At 32.0% G+C, this 23,466-nt stretch overlaps 2 protein-coding genes across 3 annotated transcripts; one reads left to right on the top strand and one right to left on the bottom strand.

Moving 5' to 3' along the window:
- The first annotated feature begins 4,147 nt into the window (after positions 1–4,147).
- On the top strand, positions 4,148–10,787 carry LOC142233841 (uncharacterized). The gene is made up of 2 exons (XM_075304903.1): positions 4,148–4,253; positions 9,941–10,787. Exons 1-2 carry the CDS (start codon positions 4,242–4,244, stop codon positions 10,541–10,543), a joined length of 615 nt encoding a protein of 204 aa, XP_075161018.1. The 5' UTR covers positions 4,148–4,241; the 3' UTR covers positions 10,544–10,787.
- A 3,537-nt stretch (positions 10,788–14,324) lies between these two features.
- On the bottom strand, positions 14,325–20,750 carry LOC142236132 (uncharacterized). Of its 2 annotated transcripts, XM_075307392.1 has the most exons (3): positions 20,585–20,750; positions 14,565–15,054; positions 14,325–14,528 (listed from the first exon to the last, which is right to left on the bottom strand). In XM_075307392.1, exons 1-3 carry the CDS (start codon positions 20,594–20,596, stop codon positions 14,458–14,460), a joined length of 573 nt encoding a protein of 190 aa, XP_075163507.1. In that variant the 5' UTR covers positions 20,597–20,750; the 3' UTR covers positions 14,325–14,457. The 2 variants fall into 2 exon arrangements, with proteins under 2 accessions (XP_075163507.1, XP_075163506.1); XM_075307391.1 differs by having other exon boundaries at positions 14,325–15,054.
- Positions 20,751–23,466: the final 2,716 nt, after the last annotated feature.

Below are 23,466 nucleotides of genomic sequence, written 5' to 3' on the forward strand. Positions count from 1 at the left end.
TTATTTCTATAGAAATTTTTGTCTATAGAAAATTTTGTCAAAATTTTATTTCTATAGAAAATTTTGTCCAAATTTTATCTCTATAGAAAATTTTGTCAAAATTTTATTTCTATAGAAAATTTTGTCAAAATTGTATACCTATAGAAAATTTTGTCCTTTTTCTATTTCTTTTAGAAATTTGTCAAAATTTATTTTCTATAAAAAATTTTGTCTATAGAAAATTTTGTGAAAATTTTATTTCTATAGAAAATTTTGTCAAAATTTTATTTCTATAGAAAATTTTTTCAAAATTTTATTTCTGTAGAAAATTTTGTCAAAACTTTATTTCTATAAAATTTTTTATTTTAATAGACAATTGTGAAAAAAAAAGAAAATTTTGTGAAAATTATATTTCTACAGAAAATTTTGTGAAAATTTTATTTTTTAGAAAATTTTGTCAAAATTTTTATTTTATAGAAAATTTTGTCAAACTTTCATTTCTACAGAAAATTTTGTCAATTTCATTTCTATAGAAATTTTTGTCTATAGAAAATTTTGTCAAAATTTTATTTCTATAAAAAGTTTTGTCCAAATTTTATCTCTAAAGAAAATTTTGTCCAAATTTTATCTCTATAGAAAATTTTGTCCAAATAAAATAAAACTTTGAAAAAATTTTCAATAAAAATAAAATTTTGAGAAAATTTTCTATAGAAATAAAATTTTATTTGTATAGAAAATTTTGTGAATTTTTTTGCTATGTATGAACATCAAAAATGCGACCAATCTACAAAATAATATTTTATTTCATAAACTAATTTGTTAAAATTTTATTTCTATACAAAATTTTGTTAAAATTGTATACCTATAGAAAATTTTGCCAAAACTTTATTTCTATAGAAAATTTTGTCAAAATTTTATTTATACAGAAAATTTTCATTTCTACAGAAAATTTTGTCAATTTTATTTCTATAGAAATTTTTGTCTATAGAAAATTTTGTCAAAATTTTATTTCTATAAAAAGTTTTGTCCAAATTTTATCTCTATAGAAAATTTTGTCCAAATTTTATCTCTATAGAAAATTTCTTTAAAAAAATTTTATTTCTACAGAAAATTTTGTCAAAATTTTATTTCTATAGAAAATTTTGTCAAAATTTTATTTCTATAGAAAATTTTGTCAAAATTTTATTTCTATAGAAAATTTTGTCAACATTTATTTTCTATAGAAAATTTTATAAAATTTGGACAAAATTTTCTATAGAGATAAAATTTGGAAATTTGAAAATTTTGTCAACATTTATTTTCTATAGAAAATTTTATAAAATTTGGACAAAATTTTCTATAAAGATAAAATTTGGACAAAATTTTCTATAGTATAAAATTTTAACAAAATTTTCTATATAAAATAAAACTTTGAAAAAATTTTCAATAAAAATAAAATTTTGAGAAAATTTTCTATAGAAATAAAATTTTATTTGTATAGAAAATTTTGTGAATTTTTTTGCTATGTATGAACATCAAAAATGCGACCAATCTACAAAATAATATTTTATTTCATAAACTAATTTGTTAAAATTTTATTTCTATACAAAATTTTGTTAAAATTGTATACCTATAGAAAATTTTGCCAAAACTTTATTTCTATAGAAAATTTTGTCAAAATTTTATTTATACAGAAAATTTTGTGAAAATTTTATTTTTTTAAGAAAATTTTGTCAAAAGTTTATTTCTATAGAAAATTTTGTCAATTTGATTTCTGTAGAAATTTTTGTCTATAGAAAATTTTGTCCAAATTTTATCTCTACAGAAAATTTTGTCCAAATTTTATCTCTATAGAAAATTTTGTCCAAATTTTATCTCTATAGAAAATTTTGTCAAAATTTTATTTCTATAGAATATATTGTCAAAATTTTATTCCTATAGACATTTGTCAAAATTTATTTTCTATAGAAAATTTTGTCAAAACTTTATTTCTATAATTGTCTATAGAATTTCTATAGAAAATTTTGTGAAAATTTTATTTCTAAAGAAAATTTTGTCAAAACTTTATTTCTATAATTGTCTTTAAAATTTCTATAGAAAATTTTGTGAAAATTTTATTTCTTTAAAAATTTTATTTCTAGAGAAAAGTTTGTCAAAACTTTATTTCTATAGAAAAGTTTGTCAAAACTTTATTTCTAAAGAAAATTTTGTCAAAACTTTATTTCTATAGAAAATTTTGCCAAAATTTTATTTCTATAGAAAATTTTTCACAATTTTATTTCTATAAAAAATTTTGTTTTAATATAAAATTGTGTAAAAATTTATTTCTATAGAAAATTGTGTAAAAATTGTATTGCTATAGAAAATTTTGTCAAAATTAATCCTATAAAAAATGTTGTCCAAATTTTATTCCTATAGAAATTTGTCGAAATTTATTTTCTATAGAAAATTTTGTCAAAACTTTATCTCTATAATTGTCTATAGAATTTTTATACAAAATTTTCTCAAAATTTTATTCTTATAGAAAATTTTGTCAAAATTGTATATCTATAAAAAATTTTGTTTTAATAGAAAATTGTGTAAAAATTTTTATAAAATTTTATCAAAATTTTATTTCTGTAGAAAATTGTGTCAAAACTTTATTTCTATAGAAAATTTTGTCAAAATTGTATTCCTATAGAAAATTTTGTCTAAATTTTATTCCTATAGAAATTTGACAAAATTTATTTTCTATAGAAAATTTTGTAAAAATTTTATTTCTATAGAAAATTTTGTGAAAACTTTATTTCTATAATTTAATAATTTCTATAATTTCAATAATTAAAAAAATTTTATTTCTATAGAAAAGTCTGTCAAAACTTTATTTCTATAGAAAATTTTGTCAAAACTTTATGTCTATAGAAAATTTTGCCAAAATTTTATTTCTATAGAAAATTTTGCCAACATATTATTTCTATGGAAAATTTTGTCAAAATTTTATTTCTATAAAAATTTTGTTTTAATTGAAAATTGTGTAAAAATTTTTAGAAAATTTTACCAACATTTTTTTCTAGAGAATATTGTGTCAAAACTTTATTTCTATAGAAAATTGTGTAAAAATTTTTGAAAATATTATTTCTATAGGAAATTTTGTCAAAATTTTATTCCTATAGAAACATTTTGTCAAAATTGTATACCTTTAAAAAGTTTGTAAAGAACTTTTGTGCAAATTCTACCAAAACATGAAGAATTCTACTAGCAAACAGTAAAAAATCTACCATGCTTGGTAGAATTCTACCAGCTGTGGCAACCGTGGATCGTTTGCGTTTCATTTGTTACCATCCGTTCACGATTTGGAAACGTATTTTTTTCTATTAGTGTAAGGACGTACGTTTTTCGCTTATAGGGTACCCTAGATTCGTCTCATATCCATGGTTTATTGTAATATTTTCAAGAGTGATCTCGGAAAATCTATGGCAATAAAAAAACTCCCAAACTTGCATTGATCTTCATAGCGATTTGTCTGAAAGTTTGTTACCATTTGCAAAAAGGCAGACTAATGCGTGCACAATGGTGTCCAATGGCCACAGATCGCTAGCCGGAGGTGCTTGACGATGTGGCGATACATTGTTGGGAGATCGAGAAAAAAAATGTCGAACGAAAGACAAAAGTAAAAGTGTTTTTATTTCATGTCATGTGTTAAACTGCTTTTGTTGTTGGTGCTGTTGTTGTTTGCAAAGCAATGCGCATGTGCAACAGCTGATTTTTGGGGTTAGTTGTTTGGGGTTATTAGTATGTGCGCAGGCGCATAGTTATAGACCCATGCGGCTAAGGCAGCTGACAACAGGCCTAAAATATTGCTCATATGACACTTGATGCCTTGGCAACATCACCTTGTAGTTGCTGGTGTTGTTGGTGCTGTTGTATTTGTTGCAAACATTTCGGCCACATTTCAGCACACCTTTTAGAAGTAGGCCTTTTGAGAGATGCGAATGTGACCGTTGTTGTTGTTTTTGTTATTACTGCTTTTTGGCTAGATTTTATAGATTTTTCATAAGATTTCAATTTTTCTGTGTTGCCTTTGTATTTTGTACTGAGTTAATTTTCATTTTGCATTGAATAAAAAACAAAACAAACAAAAAATGGTCCCCATATGGTAGGCATAATTTTTCGGCTATAAATACTATTGGTATTGGGAACTAGTAACTTAAATTCAATTTAGCTTTCTTAGTCAAAAGAACTATCCGTGTTTGCCAAACGTTAGTCGAAAATTTCGTTTGAAATCCTTAAACAAAAATTCAAAAATGTTCAAGTTTGTAAGTAACATCGGAAGGATGTAGAATACAAAGGATACATTTATTTTGTGCAAAAATTCAATGTGATAAGGACTTTTAAGGACAATTTTTAGTGCTTTCGAAATAGTAAAGAAATAACAAATCAAAATTTGATTGAAACTCTAATTGAAAAAAAGGCTAAAAGTGAAACTTCAACAGGATATGGAAATTTTATTTGAAAATTTTCGATACCAAAAAAAAAAAATTAAAATACAAATGAACGGATCTAAGAATCGGATTACAATAACTGAAGATCATGGTTGTTATGACGCGCTCAAGACCATCTATTTGAGAAACGTGCCCTTTCTACATCCAATAAATAGAGTTATTTATTAACCGATTTATACGGTCGTTTATGATCTTGTAGAGAAATTAAATGTTAGTCAAAAACTTGGACTGAAGGCAGCTGGTTTGGATTTTTATATTATCATCGCTTTTATCCAAGGGTGGTGTATAGTGCTGATGCCGATGGACCCGAATCTTAAATACCCAATACCATGAACCGTATACAAGAAGCCTCGTAGTGGATTGTACGGATATATATTTTTGAACACAAGGGACTAGTACTTTACTGGACCTGAGGTGTTGAACTGCTTTCCGGTCCTGTGTTTAGCTCAATGACAAGGGGCCTCATTTTTATACCCTCCACCATAGGATGGGGGTATATTAACTTTGTCATTCCGTTTGTAACACATCGAAATATTGCTCTAAGACCCCATAAAGTATATATATTCTGGGTCGTGGTGAAATTCTGAGTCGATCTGAGCATGTCCGTCCGTCCGTCCGTCCGCCTGTTGAAATCACGCTAATTTCCGAACGAAACAAGCTATCGACTTGAAACTTGGCACAAGTAGTTGTTATTGATGTAGGTCGGATGGTATTGCAAATGGGCCATATCGGTCCACTTTTACGTATAGCCCCCATATAAACGGACCCCCAAATTTGGCTTGCGATTGCTCTAAGAGAAGCAAATTTCATCCGATCCGGCTGAAATTTGGTACATGGTGTTGGTATACGTTCTCTAATGACCATGCAAAAATTGGTCAACATCGGCCCATAATTATATATAGGCCCCATATAAACCGATCCCCAGATGTGACTCCGGAGCCTCTTAGAGGAGCAAAAGTCATCCGATCCGATTGAAATTTAGTACGTGGTGTAAGTATATTGTGTCTAACAACCATGCAAAAATTGGTCAACATCGGCCCATAATTATATCTAGGCCCCATATAAACCGATCCCCAGATTTGACTCCGGAGCCTCTTAGAGGAGCAAAATTCATCCGATCCGGTTGAAATTTGGTACGTGGTGTTAATATATGGTCTCTAACAACCATGCAAGAATTGGTCCATATCAGTCCATAATTATATATAGCCCCCATATAAATCGATCCCCAGATTTGTCCTCCGGAGCCTTTTGGAGGAGCAAAATTCATCCGATCCGGTTGAAATTTTCAACGTGGTGTTAGTATAAGGCCGCTAATAACCATGCCAAAATTGGTCCATATCGGTCTATAGTTATATATAGCCGATCTCCAATTTCACAAAAATTGGTCCATATCGGTTCGTAATCATGGTTGCCAGTCGAGCCAAAAATAATCTACCAAGATTTAATTTTTATAGAAAGCATTGTCAAAATGTTATCTCTATAGACAATTTTGTCAATATTTTATTTCTATAGAAAATGTTGTCAAAATTTTATTTCTATAGAAAATTTTGTCAAAATTTTATTTCTATAGAAAATTTTTTCCAAATTGTATTTCTATAGAAAATGTTGTCAAAATTTTATTTCTATAGAAAAATTTGTCAAAATTTTATTTCTATAGAAAATTTTTTCCAAATTTTATTTCTATAGAAAATTTTTTCCAAATTTTATTTCTATAGAAAATGTTGTCAAAATTTTATTTCTATAGAAACTTTAAACTTAAGTTATATACGTATTTAATCGGCCTTTTTTAGTTTAATATATACCACGTATGTATTATGTGGTATATATTACGGTGTTAGGAGGTTTTAAGACACCTTGCCTTCGGCAAGTGTTACCGCAAGCCAAGTAATTCGATTGTGGATGACAGTCTTCAGTAGAAGTTTCTACGCAATCCATGGTGGAGGGTACATAAGCTTCGGCCTGGCCGAACTTACGGCCGTTTATACTTGTTATACATATTTAATATAATTATTTATTTAACAATGATATATGATCGTTTTACAATTTTGACCGAATTCTACGAAATAAAATTTGTTGCATTCAAAAGATCATAACGCAGTTTTAAACAAACAAGTATGAAAAATCTAGATCCACATTTTCCATAACATATCAAATCCGTCAAATGTGTTGGGATCTAGAAATTTGCCACAAATATGTGTTTTGTGTCAGAATTAGAGAAGTACGCGTGACTCGAAATTCTCGTGACACGCGTGAATCACTTGAGTCGTGAACAAAATCCAAAGAAACTTTCGTGAATGTGCGTGAATTGAACTAAAATAACTATATCGTGCGTAAGAAACAAAAACCAGTGTCGTGCGTAAGAAACAAAAAGATTTAATTCATCGAATACACTCGTATGTTACCTTAAATTAATTGAGCTGTCGAACTAGATTTTGGTTTTGAATTATATATATATATATATATATATATATATATATATATATATATATATTAGGATTACCCGATATTTTATGTCTACAGTTTTTGTTAGAAGTTTAACAAATTTTGTCCAGATCGAGTCAGAGTTAAATGTATGTATATACATATACGACACTGGTTTTTGTTTCTTACGCACGACATAGTTATTTTAGTTCAATTCACGCACATTCACGAAAGTTGCTTTGGATTTTGTTCACGACTCAAGTGATTCACGCGTGTCACGAGAATTTCGAGTCACGCGTACTTCTCTAATTTTTTTAGATTTTCTATAAAAATTTTATTTTTATAGAAAATTTTGTCAAAATTTTATTTCTATAGAAAATTTTGTCAAAATTTTATTTTTATAGAAAATGCGGTCAAGATTTTATTTCTATAGAAAATTTTGTCAAAATTTTATTTCCATAGAAAAATTTGTCAAAATTGTATTTCTATAGACAATTTATTTCCATAGAAAATTTGTCAAAATTTTATTTCAATAGAAAATTTTGCCAACATTTTATTTCCATAGAAAAAATTGTCAAAATTTTATTTCTATAGAAAATTTTCTCAAAATTTTATTTCTGTATAAATTTTTTTCAAAATTTTATCTCTATAGAAAATTGTCTCAAAAATTTATTTCTATAGAAAATTTTGCAAAATTTTATTTCCATAGAAAATTTTGTCAACATTTTATTTCTATAGAAAATTTTGCCAAAATTTTATTTCCATAGAAAATTTTGTACAAAATTTTATTTCAATAGAAAATTGTCTCAAAAATTTATTTCTATAGAAAATTGTCTCAAAATTTTATTTCTATACAACATTTTGCCTAAATTTTATTTCTATAGAAAATTTTGTCAAAATTTTATTCCTTAGGAAATTTTCTCAAAATTTTATTTCTATAGAAAATTTTCTCAAAATTTTATTTCTATAGAAAATTTTGTCAAACTTTTATTTCTTTGGAAAATTTTTGTCAAAATTTTATTTCTATAGAAAATCTTTTCAAAATTTTATTTCTATATAATTTTGTCAAACTTTTATTTCTTTGGAAAAATTTGTCAAAAATCTATTTCTTTAGAAAATTTTGTCAAACTTTTATTTCTTTGGAAAATTTTGTCAAAATTTTATTTCTATAGAAAATTTTGTACAAAATTTTATTTCAATAGAAAATTGTCTCAAAAATTTATTTCTATACAACATTTTGCCTAAATTTTATTTCTATAGAAAATTTTGTCAAAATTTTATTCCTTAGGAAATTTTCTCAAAATTTTATTTCTATAGAAAATTTTCTCAAAATTTTATTTCTATAGAAAATTTTGTCAAACTTTTATTTCTTTGGAAAATTTTGTCAAAATTTTATTTCTATAGAAAATTTTTTCAAAATTTTATTTCTATATAATTTTGTCAAACTTTTATTTCTTTGGAAAAATTTGTCAAAAATCTATTTCTTTAGAAAATTTTGTCAAACTTTTATTTCTTTGGAAAAATTTGTCAAAATTTTATTTCTATAGAAAATTTTGTCAAAATTATTTCCATAGAAAATTTCGTCAGAATTTTATTTCTATAGAAAATTTTGTCAAAATTTTATTTCCATAGAAAATTTGTCAAAATTTTATTTCAATAGAAAATTTTGCCAAAATTTTATTTCCATAGAAAATTTTGTCAAAATTTTATTTCTATAGAAAATTTTGTCAAAATTTTATTTCTATAGAACATTTGGTCAAAGTTTATTTTATTTCTGTAGAACATTTTCTCAAAATTTTATTTCTATAGAAAATTTTCTCAAACTTTTTATTCTTTGGAAAATTTTGTCAAAATTTTATTTCTATACAACGTTTTGTCAAAATTTTTTTTCTATAGAAAATTTTGTCAAAATTTTATTTCTATAGAAAATTTTCTCAAAATTTTATTTCTATAAAAAATTTTTTCAAAATTTTATTTTTATAGAAAATATGGTCAAAATTTTATTTCTATAGAAAATTTTGTCAAAATTTTATTTTCTATAGAAAATTTTGTCAAACTTTTATTTCTTTGGAAAATTTTGTCAAAATTTTATTGCTATAGAAAATTTTGTCAAAATTTTATTTCTTTTGAAAATTTTGTCAAAATTTTATTGCTATAGAAAATTTTGTCAAACTTTTATTTCTTTCGAAAATTTTGTCAAAATTTTATTTCTTTGGAAAATTTTGTCAAAATTTTATTGTTATAGAAAATTTTGTCAAAAATATATTTCCATAGAAAATTTTGTAAAAAGTTTATTTCTATAGAAATTTTTGTCAAAATTTTATTTCCTTTTTGTCTTTTGTCCTTTTTGTTGTATTGTAAAAATTTTCTTTCTTTTTGGATCCGGAAGTGGTGCAAAATTGACGCAGAAGCGATGAATTTAACATGGGCTTATCATAGGACGGAAGTCTTCCATTTCAACAGCCGTTGCACTGAATTTGCATCACTTCTTCAGATGTGATCCGAATTCAATGTTTTGGATGTAAATTAAAAAAATTCTGTAATAATTTGTCAAAAAATATTTTTTATAATTTTTTATTGGATTCTAACGCTTGTCAAAAACGATTGACCTCAAATATTTTCAAAAATTCACAATTTTTTCAAATTGGATTTAGCATTTTTTTCGACAAAATTTAAATGATTTGTACCATTTTATCAATTCTTACTCTGTCTTTAACATATTTGAAACAAAAAAGTTTAAATTACCCATTAAAAGTATGAAAATACCAAGTTATAAAAAATAGAATTAAAAGAACTTTCTGGGTAGTTAAAATAAAGAACATTATGGGGAGTGCAACTTCTAGAAGTGCTTTTAAAGTTGTGGCTATGGAAGAACTTCGAAATTTTTTGCTGGGTTGTAATACAATAAAAGAAATGTATGAGCCAGTTTGAAAAATGTTGACCACTGGACTCTTTTTGGGCTTAAAAGATTCGGATGGTGAGCTAAGCTCTCCTCGGGGTTCTTGATTTTTTCTATGGATGTAGAATCTAAATTATGAGAATTCCCATATCTGAATGACTTTATTTTCCATATTATTTAGGTCCTCATCTCTTTGGCCCTTGTTGCCAGCGCTGTAGCTACTCCTGGTTATTTGGGTGATCTTGATCATGGCTACTATGGCGGCCATGCCATTGCTGCTGCTCCTGCTATTTCATATGCAGCTCCAGCCATAACTAAAATTGCTGCGGCTCCCGCCATCTCTTATTCAGCTCCTGCTTATGCTCATGCCCCATCGTATTCATATGCTGCTCCAGCTATTACTAAAATCGCTGCTGCCCCAGCAATTTCTTATGCTGCTCCAACTATCACCAAATATGCTGCCCCTTCGATTTCCTATGCTGCCCCGGCCATTACAAAAGTAGCTGCTGCTCCAGCTATCTCTTATGCTGCCCCAGCCATTACTAAATATACATCGGCACCCACATACTCTTATGCTGCCCCTGCCATTACTAAATACGCTGCTGCCCCAGCTATTTCTTATGCCGCTCCAGCTATTACTAAATATGCTGCTGCTCCAGCAATTTCATATGCTGCCCCAGCTGTAACCAAAATTGCTGCAGCTCCAGCAATTTCATATTCAGCTCCAGCCTTAAGTTTTGACCATGGTTATGGACATGGCTTAAGCTATGGTCATGGTTGGTAAAAGCTTATCTTACTGAGCGCATCTAGTAAAAGGTCTTTGAGTAAAATTGAAAGTCGACAGAGCCTTGTAAGAGCCGGATGTGATGAGACCTTAAGTATGGAGTTGTAAGAGAAAGATGCTACGTGAAATCTTGCTGTTTAAAATTTCATTTCTGAAAATTGTATTCTGTGTTTTCTATTAAAAACTGATCCTCGATTTTTATTTTTGCATCTGTTGTTAATAAAAAAAATATATATAAAAAAAATGTGGTTTTTATTTTTAAGGTAAATCTAAGGTCATGGGCAAAAAAATATAGATCGGCTTTTAAATAGTAAAACCTAAGAAACAAATGTTATCGTAATTTGCCATTTTCGTATATTAGGATTTGGAATCACGGTTGGCATAGTTGGTAGAATTCTACAAAAAAATGGTAAATTTTTTACTGGTAGATTTTTTGATGTATTGGTATATATTCCTTTCCAAAATTTTTCTAAAGAAATAAAATTTTGACAAAATTTGCCAAAGAAATAAAATTTTGACAAATTTTCTATACAAATAAAATTTTGAAAAAATCTTGACAAAATTTGCCAAAGAAATAAAATTTTGACAAAATTTTCTCTAAAAATAAAATTTGACAAAATTTTCTATAGAACAAGTATATATGGCCGTAAGTTCGGCCAGGCCGAATCTTATGTACCCTCCACCATGGATTGCGTAGAAACTTTTACGAAAGCCTGTCATCCACAATCGAATTACTTGGGTTGTGGTATCTTAAAACTTCTTAAAGGGTGATACGGTCAAAATTTGGTCAAGGGAAAATGCGTGTAAATCGGTGAAAACGTTTATTTAAAAAATCAAATTAAATTTCTTTTTCAAGTTCAATTAGTATAAAAGTCAGGAAAAATATTCAGTTAGGCTTTCGCTTTTCAAAATCCGAATTGCCGGGCCTCACGCATTAGCGTAGCTAGAAAAATTTCCTAGGGGGGGCTATAGCCCCCCTAGCTAAAAAATTATAGACTGAACTTATAGGTTCAATTAATGTTTTATTTCATAAAATTGAATAGAAAATTAGACATCAAAATAACTCGACAATTAATTTTTAATAAAGCAACTAAAAGTAGTTCCACACTTTTCCCAGCAAAAAAATTGTGAGTTGTTCTAAAGGCACAACTTTAAAAGCACTTCCAAAAATGCCCTCAATTATTTTAACTACACAGGAAGTTTTTTTACTTAATTTTTTTCATATTTTAATGTGTAATTTTTTGTTTTCTTTTTTTCTAATAGTTTAAAAAAAGAGGAAGAATAAATAAATTGGTACAAATTTTGAAAATTTTGCCATAAAACTGCTAAATCCATTATAGAAAAATCGATAATTTTGGAAATTATTCGAGGAAAAACATTTCAAACAAGCGTCAGAATGTATTAAAAATCATAAAAACAATAAAAAAATTATTTCTTTGGGAAAATATCACAAAATTTTCAAATTTCAAATTCACATTCAAAACACTGAATTCGGATCTCACCTTAAGAAGTGATGCAAATTCATTGCAACGGTTCTTGAAACGGTGGACATTTGTCCTATGACAAGCTCATATTACATTCATTGCTTCTCCGCCAATTTTGCACCACTTCTAGACCCAAAAAGAACATTTTCACTACTTTTTCGGCGACGCTTTTTCGCAGCATTATTAAGATATTAATTTATGAAAGAATAGTTTTAATAGCAATATATCAATCAAAAGGTCAACCACAGCTTTATTTAATAAATATCTGACTTCAAACATTGCCATCGGTAACTGCTACCACAACCCAAGTAATTCGATTGTTCATGGAAGTCTTTAGCGGAACATTGTGCGATTGTATATACTTGTTTAATTGTTATAAAAATTAAAAAAACTATTGACATTTATTGAAAAATGGAAAATCATAGAGTTTCAAATTCTGGGGGGGCTAAAATTTTTCTGGGGGGTCTAAGCCCCCTCCCCAGAGGCCTTCCTACGCTTATGGCCTCACGCTTGACACCTGCCATCAGATTTTGTACAGCCGCCTTGTCCACCTTCTTCGCCGCAGAAAGCCAGTTTGCCTTGAACTGCTGCTCGTCCTTAGCAGTTTTTTGGTCTTCTTTAGGTTCCATTCTAAAGAAGACACACCTTCAAAATGAGGGGTGTTCAGGTTTTTTAAATGCAAAATTGAAAGAAATACGTCAAGTTTATATTGACCAAATTTTAACTGTATCACCCTTTAACATCGTTTTCTAAATAGTGAGTTAGTCCATACGTGGTATATATTAGACAAAAACGAATCGATATGGACTTTTGCACGATACGTAGAGAACCAGAATTGAAATATGGGGGTGCTTATATAGGGGCTATATACAATTATAAACTTGATATGGACCAATTTTTGTGTTATTGGGAATCGATTTATCTGACGGCTATATATAACTATAGACCGATATGGACCTATTTAGACATGTTTGTTAACGGCCATATACTAGCACAATGTACCAAATCTCAACTGACTCGGATGAAATTTGCCCCTCCAAGAGGCTCCAAAACCAAATCTCGGAACGGTTTATATGGGGCCTAAATATGATTATGGACTGATATGGACTACTTCAGGCATGGTTGGTTAATATCATATACTAACACCACGTACCAAATTTCAACCAGATCGGATGAATATTGCTTCTCCAAAAGGCACCGGAGGTCAAATCTGGGGATCGGTTTATATGGGGGCTATAAATAATTATGGACCGATATGGACCAATTCTGGCACGGTTGTTAGAGACCATATACTAACACCATGTTCCAAATTTCAACCAGATCGGATGAATTTTGCTTCTCCAAAAGCCTCCGCAAGCCAAATCTGGGGATCGGTTTATATGGGGGCTATATATAATTATGAACCGATGTCGCCCAATTTTTGCATGGTTGTTAGAGACCATATACTAACACCATGTTCCAAATTTCAATCGGATCGGATGAAATTTGCTTCTATCAGAGGCTCCGCAAGCCAAATCTGGGGGTCGGTTTATATGGGGCTATATATAATTATGAACCGATGTCGCCCAATTTTTGCATGGTTGTTAGAGACCATATACTAACTCCATGTTCCAAATTTCAACCAGATCGGATGAATTTTGCTTCTCCAAAAGCCTCCGCAAGCCAAATCTGGGGATCGGTTTATATGGGGGCTATATATAATTATGAACCGATGTGGGCCAATTTTTTCATGGTTGTTAGAGACCATATACTTACACCATGTACCAAATTTCAACCGGATCGGATGAAATTTGCTTCTCTTAGAGCAATCGCAAGCCAAATTAGGGGTCCGTTTATTTGGGGGCTATACGTTAAAGTGGACCGATATGGCCCATTTGTAATACCATCCGACCTACATCAATAGCAACTACTTGTGTCAAGTTTCAAGTCGAATGCTTGTTTCGTTCGGAAGTTAGCGTGATTTCAACAGGCGGACGGACATGCTCAGATCGACTTAGAATTTCACCACGACCCAGAATATATATTCTTTATGGGGTCTTAGAGCAATATTTCGATGTGTTACAAACAGAATGACAAAGTTAATATACCCCCATGGTGGTGGAGGGTATAAAAATCGTAACCGTAACCAAATCTGCGAATCGGTTTAGATCATATTGGATATCCAACATCGCGATAGAATATTTTCAGTGTGGTCAAATATTTGTCATCGCCTTTATGACCGAATTTGCTTTATTAAAATTAAATTTTATAACTCATGTTTTTTTGCCCACTTTTTAGATCGTTCTCTTTATACACAATTTCTTTCAGTGTTTCATTTTATTGAAATTTATTTGGGACAAACTCACAATAATTTTAAAACATTCATGAAACAGGAAATACTTAAAATATAACAAAGAATTGCAATTGGTAGAAATAAATTTTGCTCCGAAATTACGGATATCCACCACCACCTTTTCCACCGTATCCACCACCTCCTTCATAGCCGCCATAACCACCACCACCTCCAAATCCTCCTTTTCCACCAAAACCTCCACCACCAAATCCACCTTTTCCTCCATAACCACCGCCGCCACCACCTTCGTAGCCTCCATAACCACCGCCTCCAAATCCACCTTTTCCACCATAACCACCTCCACCGCCTCCACCGAAACCACCTTTTCCACCAAAACCTTCATAGCCGCCATATCCGCCTCCACCACCTCCTTTTCCACCATAACCGCCACCTCCTTCGTAACCACCATAACCACCACCGCCGCCTCCTTTGCCACCGTAACCGCCACCGCCGCCTCCACCATAACCACCACCTCCTACAGCAAGGCCAACTTTTACAATGGGAACTGCAGCAACTTTATAGACAGGAGCTGCTACTATCGCATGACCACCTCCACCGCCGCCACCATATCCACCATAATCACCTCCACCACCATGACCTCCACCACCGTATTCGCCACCACCACCATAGCCTCCACTAAGGAAACCAGCTAAAGATGAGTTACATTTCAAAAAAAGAGCGAAAAGTAGAATGCCCTGAAAAAGAAAAAAAAAGAAAGCTTGAAATCTCTTTGGCACAATATCGTTCTATTCGATTTTAGAGAAATTGTCTGTTGAGAAATTTGCAGATATCTTTGGCCGTTTTTGGACTAAAACTTAAGACTTCTTAATGTTGTCTCCTTAAGTTAGTCCTTTTGGAGTCTATGTTAGATAAAAGCAGGCATATTATATACATATATAAGCTAATTCAATTCTTGGTCATTTTATATAGAGTATATAAATAATTATGGACCGTTATAATTCAATTTTTGCCTGGTTCTTAAAGAGAGTCTGGAGGTCAAATCTGCACACAAACATTTTTTTCTGATTCAATAACGAAATCAATTGATCCAATTAAGTTTATTTGGGAGCTGTATATAATTATGGACCGATACGGACAAATTTTCTGCATGGTTGTTAAAGTCCACAGATGACTATCATGAACAAAATTTCAACCCGATGAAATTTTTTTCCTCCGCGAGGCTCCGCAAACTAAATCTGAGGATTCGGTTTATAATGGAACCGGAAACACGGTTACCACTCGTGCCAAAAATAATCTACCAACATTTTAGGAAGATTTTACCAAAAATCTACCAAATTTAAAAACTAATTGTTTTTGTCAAAATTTTATTACTACATAAAATTTTGTCGAAATTTTATTTCTATAGAAAATTTTGTCAAAATTTTATTTTTATAGAAAATTTTGTTAAAATTGTATTTCCCCTACGGGAAACGGATCAACCTCAAGTCCGGTTTAGAACTAGTCCCTGGTGTGTATGGACAAGTCCCAGTTCTGGTCAAAACGTATGGAAGAGACCGGCCACTTTAACATGGGTTTGTCATTGACGGGGTAAATTTACACTTTAGGATAACATGGGTTTGTCATTGACGGAGTAAATTTACACTTTAGGACACGTCTTGGGCTCATTCCAAAGGACACGGCCTGGGACAATTTAGCAGGAGTACACCATAGACAGGTCCTCAAGAGCCAGTTTCGGAAAAACTCTTCGAAATCTGTTTCATTTTGGGCATCCGAATCGCACCCAAAATAAAACAAGTAAGGAAAGTCTAAAGTCGGATCTAAATTTTCGATACCATATCACATCCGTCAAATGTGTTGGGGGCTATATATAAAGGTTTGTCCCAAATACATACATGTAAATATCACTCGATCTGGACAGAATTTGATAGACTTCTACAAAATCTATAGACTTAAAATTTAAGTCGGCTAATGCACTAGGTTGGAACACAATGTTAGTAAAAACAAATATATACGGCCGTAAGTTCGGCCAGGCCGAATCTTATGTACCCTCTACCATGGATTGCGTAGAAACTTCTACGAAAGACTGTCATCCACAAATTTCAACTCACATGGTTGTTAAATATCATATACTACCACCACGTACCAAATTTCAACCAGATCGGATGAATTTTGCTTCTCCAAAAGGCACCGGAGGTCAAATCTTGGGATCGGTTTATATGGGAGCTATATATTATTATGGACTGATAGGAACCAATTCCTGCATGGAACGTACCAAATTCAACCGAATAGGAAGAATTTTACTCTTCCAAGGTGCTCCGGAGGTCAAATCTTGGGATCGGTTTATATGGGGCCTATATATAATTATGGACCGATATCGACCAATTTTTGCACGGGTGTTTGAGACCATATATTAACATCACGTACCAACTTTGAACTGAATCAGATAAATTTTGGTCTTCCAAGAGGCTCCGGAGGTCAAATCTGGGGATCGGTTTATATGGGGGCTACATATAATTATGGACCGATATGGACCAATTTTTGCATGGTTGTTAGAGACCATACACTAACACCATATACCAAATTTCAGCCGAACCGGATGAAATTTGCTTCTCTTAGAGGCTCCGCAAGCCAAATCGGGGATCGGTTTATATGGGGGCTATATATAATTATGGACCGATGTGGACCAATTTTTGCATGGTTGTTAGAGACCATATAATAACACCATGTACCAAATTTCATGAAATTTGCTTCTCTTAGAGGCCTCGCAAGCTAAATTTGGGGGTCCGTTTATATGGAGGCTATACGTAAAAGTGGACCGAAATGGTCCATATTTGCAATACCATCCGACCTACATCAATAACAACTACTTGTGCCAAGTTTCAAGTCGATAGCTTGTTTCGTTCGGAAGTTAGCGTGATTTTAACAGACGGACGGACATGCTCAGATCGACTCAAAATTTCACCACGACCCAGACTATATATACTTTATGGGGTCTTACAGCAATATTTCGATGTGTTACAAACGGAATGACAAAGTTAATATACCCCCCATCCTATGGTGGAGCGTATAAAAATATGGGAAACATTTAAATCTGAAGCAATTTTAAGGAAACTTCGCAAAAGTTTATTTATGATTTATCGCTCGATATATATGTATTAGAAGTTTAGGAAAATTAGAGACATTTTTACAACTTTTCGACTAAGCAGTGGCGATTTTACAAAGAAAATGTTGGTATTTTGACCATTTTCGTCGAAATCAGAAAAACATATATATGGGAGCTATATATAAATCTGAACCGATTTCAACCAAATTTGGCACGCATAGCTACAATGCTAATTCTACTCCCTGTGCAAAATTTCAATTAAATCGGAGTAAAAGATTGGCCACTGTGGTCATATGAGTGTAAATCGGGCGAACGATATATATGGGAGCTATATCTAAATCTGAACCGATTTCCATATTAGTGCATATCGGGCGAAAGATATATACGGGAGCTATATCTTAATCTGAACCGATTTCTTCCAAAATCAATAGGGTTCTATTCTGATCCAAATTAGGAACATGTGCCAAATTTGAAGGCGATTGGACTTAAATTGCGACCTAGACTTTGATCACAAATATGTGTTCATAGACAGACGGACGGACGGGCGGACGGACGGACAGACGGACATGGTTATATCGACTGAGGGACCCACCCTGAGCATTATTGCCAAAGACACCATGTGTCTATCTCGTCTCCTTCTGGGTGTTGCAAACATATGCACTAACTTATAATACCCTGTTCCACAGTGTGGCGCAGGGTATAAAAATAGGCAAGTCTACAAATAATTACGAATCGATATGGACTTTTGCACGGTACGTAGAGAGGCACAATTGAAATATCGGGGTCACTTATATGGGGGCTATATACAATTATGGACTTGATATGGACCAATTTTTGTGTGATTGGGGATCGACTTATCTGAGGGCTATATATAACTATAGACCGATATGGACCTAGTTAGGCATGATTGTTAACGGTCATATACTAGCATAATGTACCAAATTTCAACTGACTCGGATGAAATTTGCTCCTCCCAGAGGCTCCAAAACCAAATCTCGGGATCGGTCTATACCGGGGCTATATATGATTATGGACTGATATGGATCACTTTTGGCATGGTTGTTAGATACCATATACTAACATCACGTACCAAATTTCAACCGAATTGGAATGAATTTTGCTCTTCTAAGGGGCTCCGGATGTCAAATCTGGGGATCGGATTATATGCGGCCTATATAGAATTATGGACCGATTTCGACCAATTTGTGCATGGTTGTTAGAGACCATATAATAACACCATGTACCAAATTTCATTTCGGCCAGGCCGAAGCTTATGTACCCCCCACCATGGATTGCGTAGAAACTTCTACTGAAGACTGTCATCCACAATCGAATTACTTGGGTTGCTGTAATTTTTGCTGATAACAAGGTATCTTAAAACTTCCTAATACCGTAATATATACAACGTAGTCCATACGTGGTATATATTAAATGGCCGATTAAATACGTATATAATTAAGTTTGACAAAATTTTCTATAGAAATAAAATTTTGCCAAATTTTCTATAGAAATAAAATTTTGACAAAATTTTCTATAGAAAAAAAATTGACAAAATTTTCTATAGAAATAAAATTTTTACAAAATTTTCAAAAGATTTAAAATTTTGACAATATTCTCTATAGAACCAAATTTTGACAACATTTTCTATAGAAATAAAATTTTTACTAAATTTTCTATAGGAATAAAATTTGACAATATTTTCTATAGGAATAAAATTTGGACAAAATTTTCTATAGAAATAAAATTTTGACAAAATTTTCTATAGAAATAAAATTTTGCTAGATTATTTTTGCTCGAGTGGCAAGCATGATTATGAACCGATATGGACCAATTTTTGTGTGATTGGGGATCGGCTATATTAGTTATACAACTATAGACCGATATGGACCAATTTTGGCAAATTTCAACCGGATCGGATGAATTTTGGTCTTCCAAGAGGCTCCGGAGGTCAAATCTGGTGGTCGGTTTATATGGGGGCTATATATAATTATGGACCGATGTGGACCAATTTTTGCATGGTTGTTAGAGACCATATACTAACACCATGTATCAAATTTCAACCGGATCGGGTGAAATTTGCTTCTTTTAGAGGCCTCGCAAGTCAAATCGGGGGATCGGTTTATATGGGGGCTATATATAATTATGGATCTATGTGTTCCAATTTTTGCGTGGTTGTTAGAGACCATATACTAACACCATGTACCAAATTTCAGCCGGATCGGATGAAATTTGCTGCACTTAGAGGCCTCGCAAGCCAAATTTGGGGGTCCGTTTATATGGGGGCTATACGTAAAAGTGGACCGATATGGCCCATTTGCAATACCATCCGACCTACATCAATAACAACTACTTGTGCCAAGTTTCAAGTCGATAGCTTGTTTCGTTCGGAAGGTACCGTGATTTCAACAGACGGACGGACGGACATGCTCAGATCGACTCAAAATTTCACCACGACCCAGAATATATATATACTTTATGGGGTCTTAGAGCAATATTTCGATGTGTTACAAACGGAATGACAAAGTTAATATACCCCCCATCCTATGGTGGAGGGTAGGTTAGGTTATGTGGCAGCCCGATGTATCAGGCTCACTTAGACTATTCAGTCCATTGTGATACCACTGTGGTGAACTTCTCTCTTATCACTGAGTGCTGCCCGATTCCATGTTAAGCTCAATGACAAGGGACCTCCTTTTTATAGCCGAGTCCGAACGGCGTTCCACATTCCAGTGGAACCACTTAGAGAAGCTTTGAAACCCTCAGAAATGTCACCAGCATTACTGAGGTGGGATAATCCACCGCCGAAAAACTTTTTGGTGTTCGGTCGTAGCAGGAATCGAACCCACGACCTTGTGTATGCAAGGCGGGCATGCTAACCATTGCACCACGGTGGCTCCAACAATGGAGGGTATAAAAATTGCTTACACTTTTACTCACGAAAAATCAACTGTTGATGAACTACAATGGTGAGTGTGTGTGTGCGTTATTTCAGTTCGTGAGAATCGATGAGTATCACTGTTTATCTACTATCGTTCGTGCGAAAAATTGATCTTTTATGAGAATGAGAGAAAATTCTCTTGCACTAAAATCACTTTGGTCAATTCACAGGAATATTTAATTTTTTATTTTTAAATATTTAAAATTTTAATGTTGACTCTTACCGTTTTGATCATGGTATTCCTCTATAAGTGATATATGTTCTAGTACAAAATTGGCCCGCTTAATTTATATCCTATAGTAGGATTTGTTTTTTGTTTGCTACAGGATATATAATAATACGTCACTTTTTATTTTCTTTTACTACACCTGCGATGTAAAAGATGTCAGAATGTGATATGATTTGGATTTTGATGTATGGTTGTCTTTTTATACAGCTGCCCATAATGATTCAATGATATCGCATAGAAAATGAAGAGATTTCTCAATTGTTAAACAGTTGCAACTATGTGGTTGGAATTTCGTATTTTCAAGTAGAAATCTGGTGTAAAACATAAAGCCAACAAATTAACTTGAAATACCCCTCCCCGCAAACAGACATTATGTGAACTAAACTAAACTGGAGTTAAGTTAATTTGGTAGGTAATTAAAATTAAATGAGAGTCTTGCGTGTGCAATGCAGAATTAGTGATCAGCATTTGAAAACCAGAAAAGGATTTTCATTTGATTTCCACTGTGTGTAAAAGCTGAAGTTTTTTGTTAAGTTGATATTCCCTATTCTGTAATAGAAGCATCTACATCAATATATATTTAACTAATTGGATTTGCTTTCATAAATTAATATCTATTTATAGGAATTATGCAATTTCTTTCCTTCATCTTTTTTAGACACTGATGGAAAGAAATTTTTGAGAGAAAGTATGAAAAACAGAATATGGTAAAACCGTCAGCCGCTTCAAATCCAATGCAAACTCTAAGTTGCCAGAAATTACAGAATGAGACGATTCGATACATTAGTGGTATAAATCTTTAATTCCAAATTCCATCGAATCATACACTGAAATAAATATTGGCCTAATATGAAAGATTATGCACCCTATATTTTAGCACACGCAATTAACACTATATTGAGAGCAAATTTCTTAAAAATAATGAATTTTTGAAAAAAAAAACAAAAATATAATATATGCATCGAAAACTTTTTCATTAAATTTAGGACAAGAATCTTGGAAATTTACGATTCTCCATTAAAGTCGTATGTCTGTGAACTAATCCAAATATTCCTTAAAATAATAAAAAAGTGTTCGGTGTAAATAAATCGTATTTAAATTAGCTGATATATTGATTCCTTATACTTAAGATAAAAATACTTCAAATACAATGTAAGTCTTATTTTGCATCTTTGGATTACATGTTTTTCTCACTTTGAGGTATCTGTTTTAATTATAAATATTTAAACCCCCAAAAAGAGAACGAAAATTCGATAAATGGGATCTGTAGATGTCTAGTTTATAATGATGCCGCATTGTTGGCTCGTAACAGGTTGGCTGATAAGTCCCCGGTCTAACAAAGAAAAACATATTTTTTTTGTCAAAATTCGTTTTTATTATTCAACATAGTTCCCTTCGAGAGCGATACAACGATTATAACGACCTTCCAATTTTTTGATACCATTTTGGTAGTACTCCTTCGGTTTTGCCTCAAAATAGGCCTCATTTTCGGCGATCACCTCTTCATTGCAGCCAAATTTTTTCCCTGCGAGCATGGTCTGAGAACAAGAAAAAAATCGCTGGGGTCAGATCTGGAGAATACGGTGTGTGGGGAAGCAACTCGAAGTCAAATTCATGAATTTTTGCCATCGTTCTCAATGACTTGTGGCACGGTGCATTGTCTTGGTGGAATAACACTTTTTTATACCCACCACCATAGAATGGTGACGGGGGTATAATAAGTTTGTCATTCCGTTTGTAACACATCGAAATATCGATTTCCGACTTTATAAAGTATATATATTCTTGATCAGGGAGAAATCCTAAGACGATATAACGATGTCCGTCTGTCTGTCTGTTGTAATCACGCTACAGTGTTCAATAATGAAGCAATCGTGCTGAAATTTTGCACAAGCTCGTCTTTTGTCTGCAGGCAAGTCAAGTTCGAAGATGGGATATATCGGTCCAGGTTTTGATACAGTCCCCATATAAACCGACCTCCCGATTTCGGGTCTTGTTCTTATAGAAATCGTAGTTTTTATCCAATTTGCCTGAAATTTGAAATCCAGAGGTATTTTATGACCATAAAGAGGTGTGCCAAAAATATTCAGTATCGGTCCATGTTTTGGTATAGCCCCCATATAGACCACTCTCCCGATTTTACTTCTTGGGCTTATAGAAACCGCAGTTTTTCTTCAATTTACTTGAAATTGGAAATCTAGAGTTATTGTAGGACCACAAATACGTGTGCCAAAAATTGTGAGTATCGGTCCATGTTTTGGTATGGTCCCCATATAAAACGACCTCCCGATTTGGGGTCTTGGGCTTATAGAAACCGTAGTTTTTATCCAATTTGTCTGAAATTGGAAATCTAGAGGAATTTTAGGACCTTAAAGAGGTGTGCCGAAAATGGTGAGTATCGGTCCATATTTTGAGGGTGTAGAAGGCGCACTGATCATGAAAGTTGCTTGAAACTCAATGTAAAATTTCCAGATTTTATTTCTACAGATTTAAGATTTCAAATCAAGACGTTATTTTATAATTTTCTTACACACTTACAAGAGATGTTAATGATTCCTCTAAAACTCAAACAAAAATGGTTCTTATAAATCCAGAATCTGATATAGTCCTAATAGGTGAAATCTTTAAATTTATCTTCGGGAAGTGTCCTCAAGCCCTCCTGAAATTTCAAAGGAAACCCTAATATTTGGTTCATGGTGGTGGGTATTTAAGATTCGGCCCGGCCGAACTTAGTGCTGTATATACTTGTTTGATACCATTTTGGTAGTATTCCTTCGGTTTTGCCTCAAAATAGGCCTCAGTTTCGGCGATCACCTCTTCATTGCAGCCAAATTTTTTCCCTGCGAGCATCCTTTTGAGGTCTGAGAACAAGAAAA

This window comes from Haematobia irritans, chromosome 4, assembly GCF_050003625.1.
Source record: "Haematobia irritans isolate KBUSLIRL chromosome 4, ASM5000362v1, whole genome shotgun sequence".
Lineage (NCBI taxonomy): Eukaryota > Metazoa > Arthropoda > Insecta > Diptera > Muscidae > Haematobia > Haematobia irritans.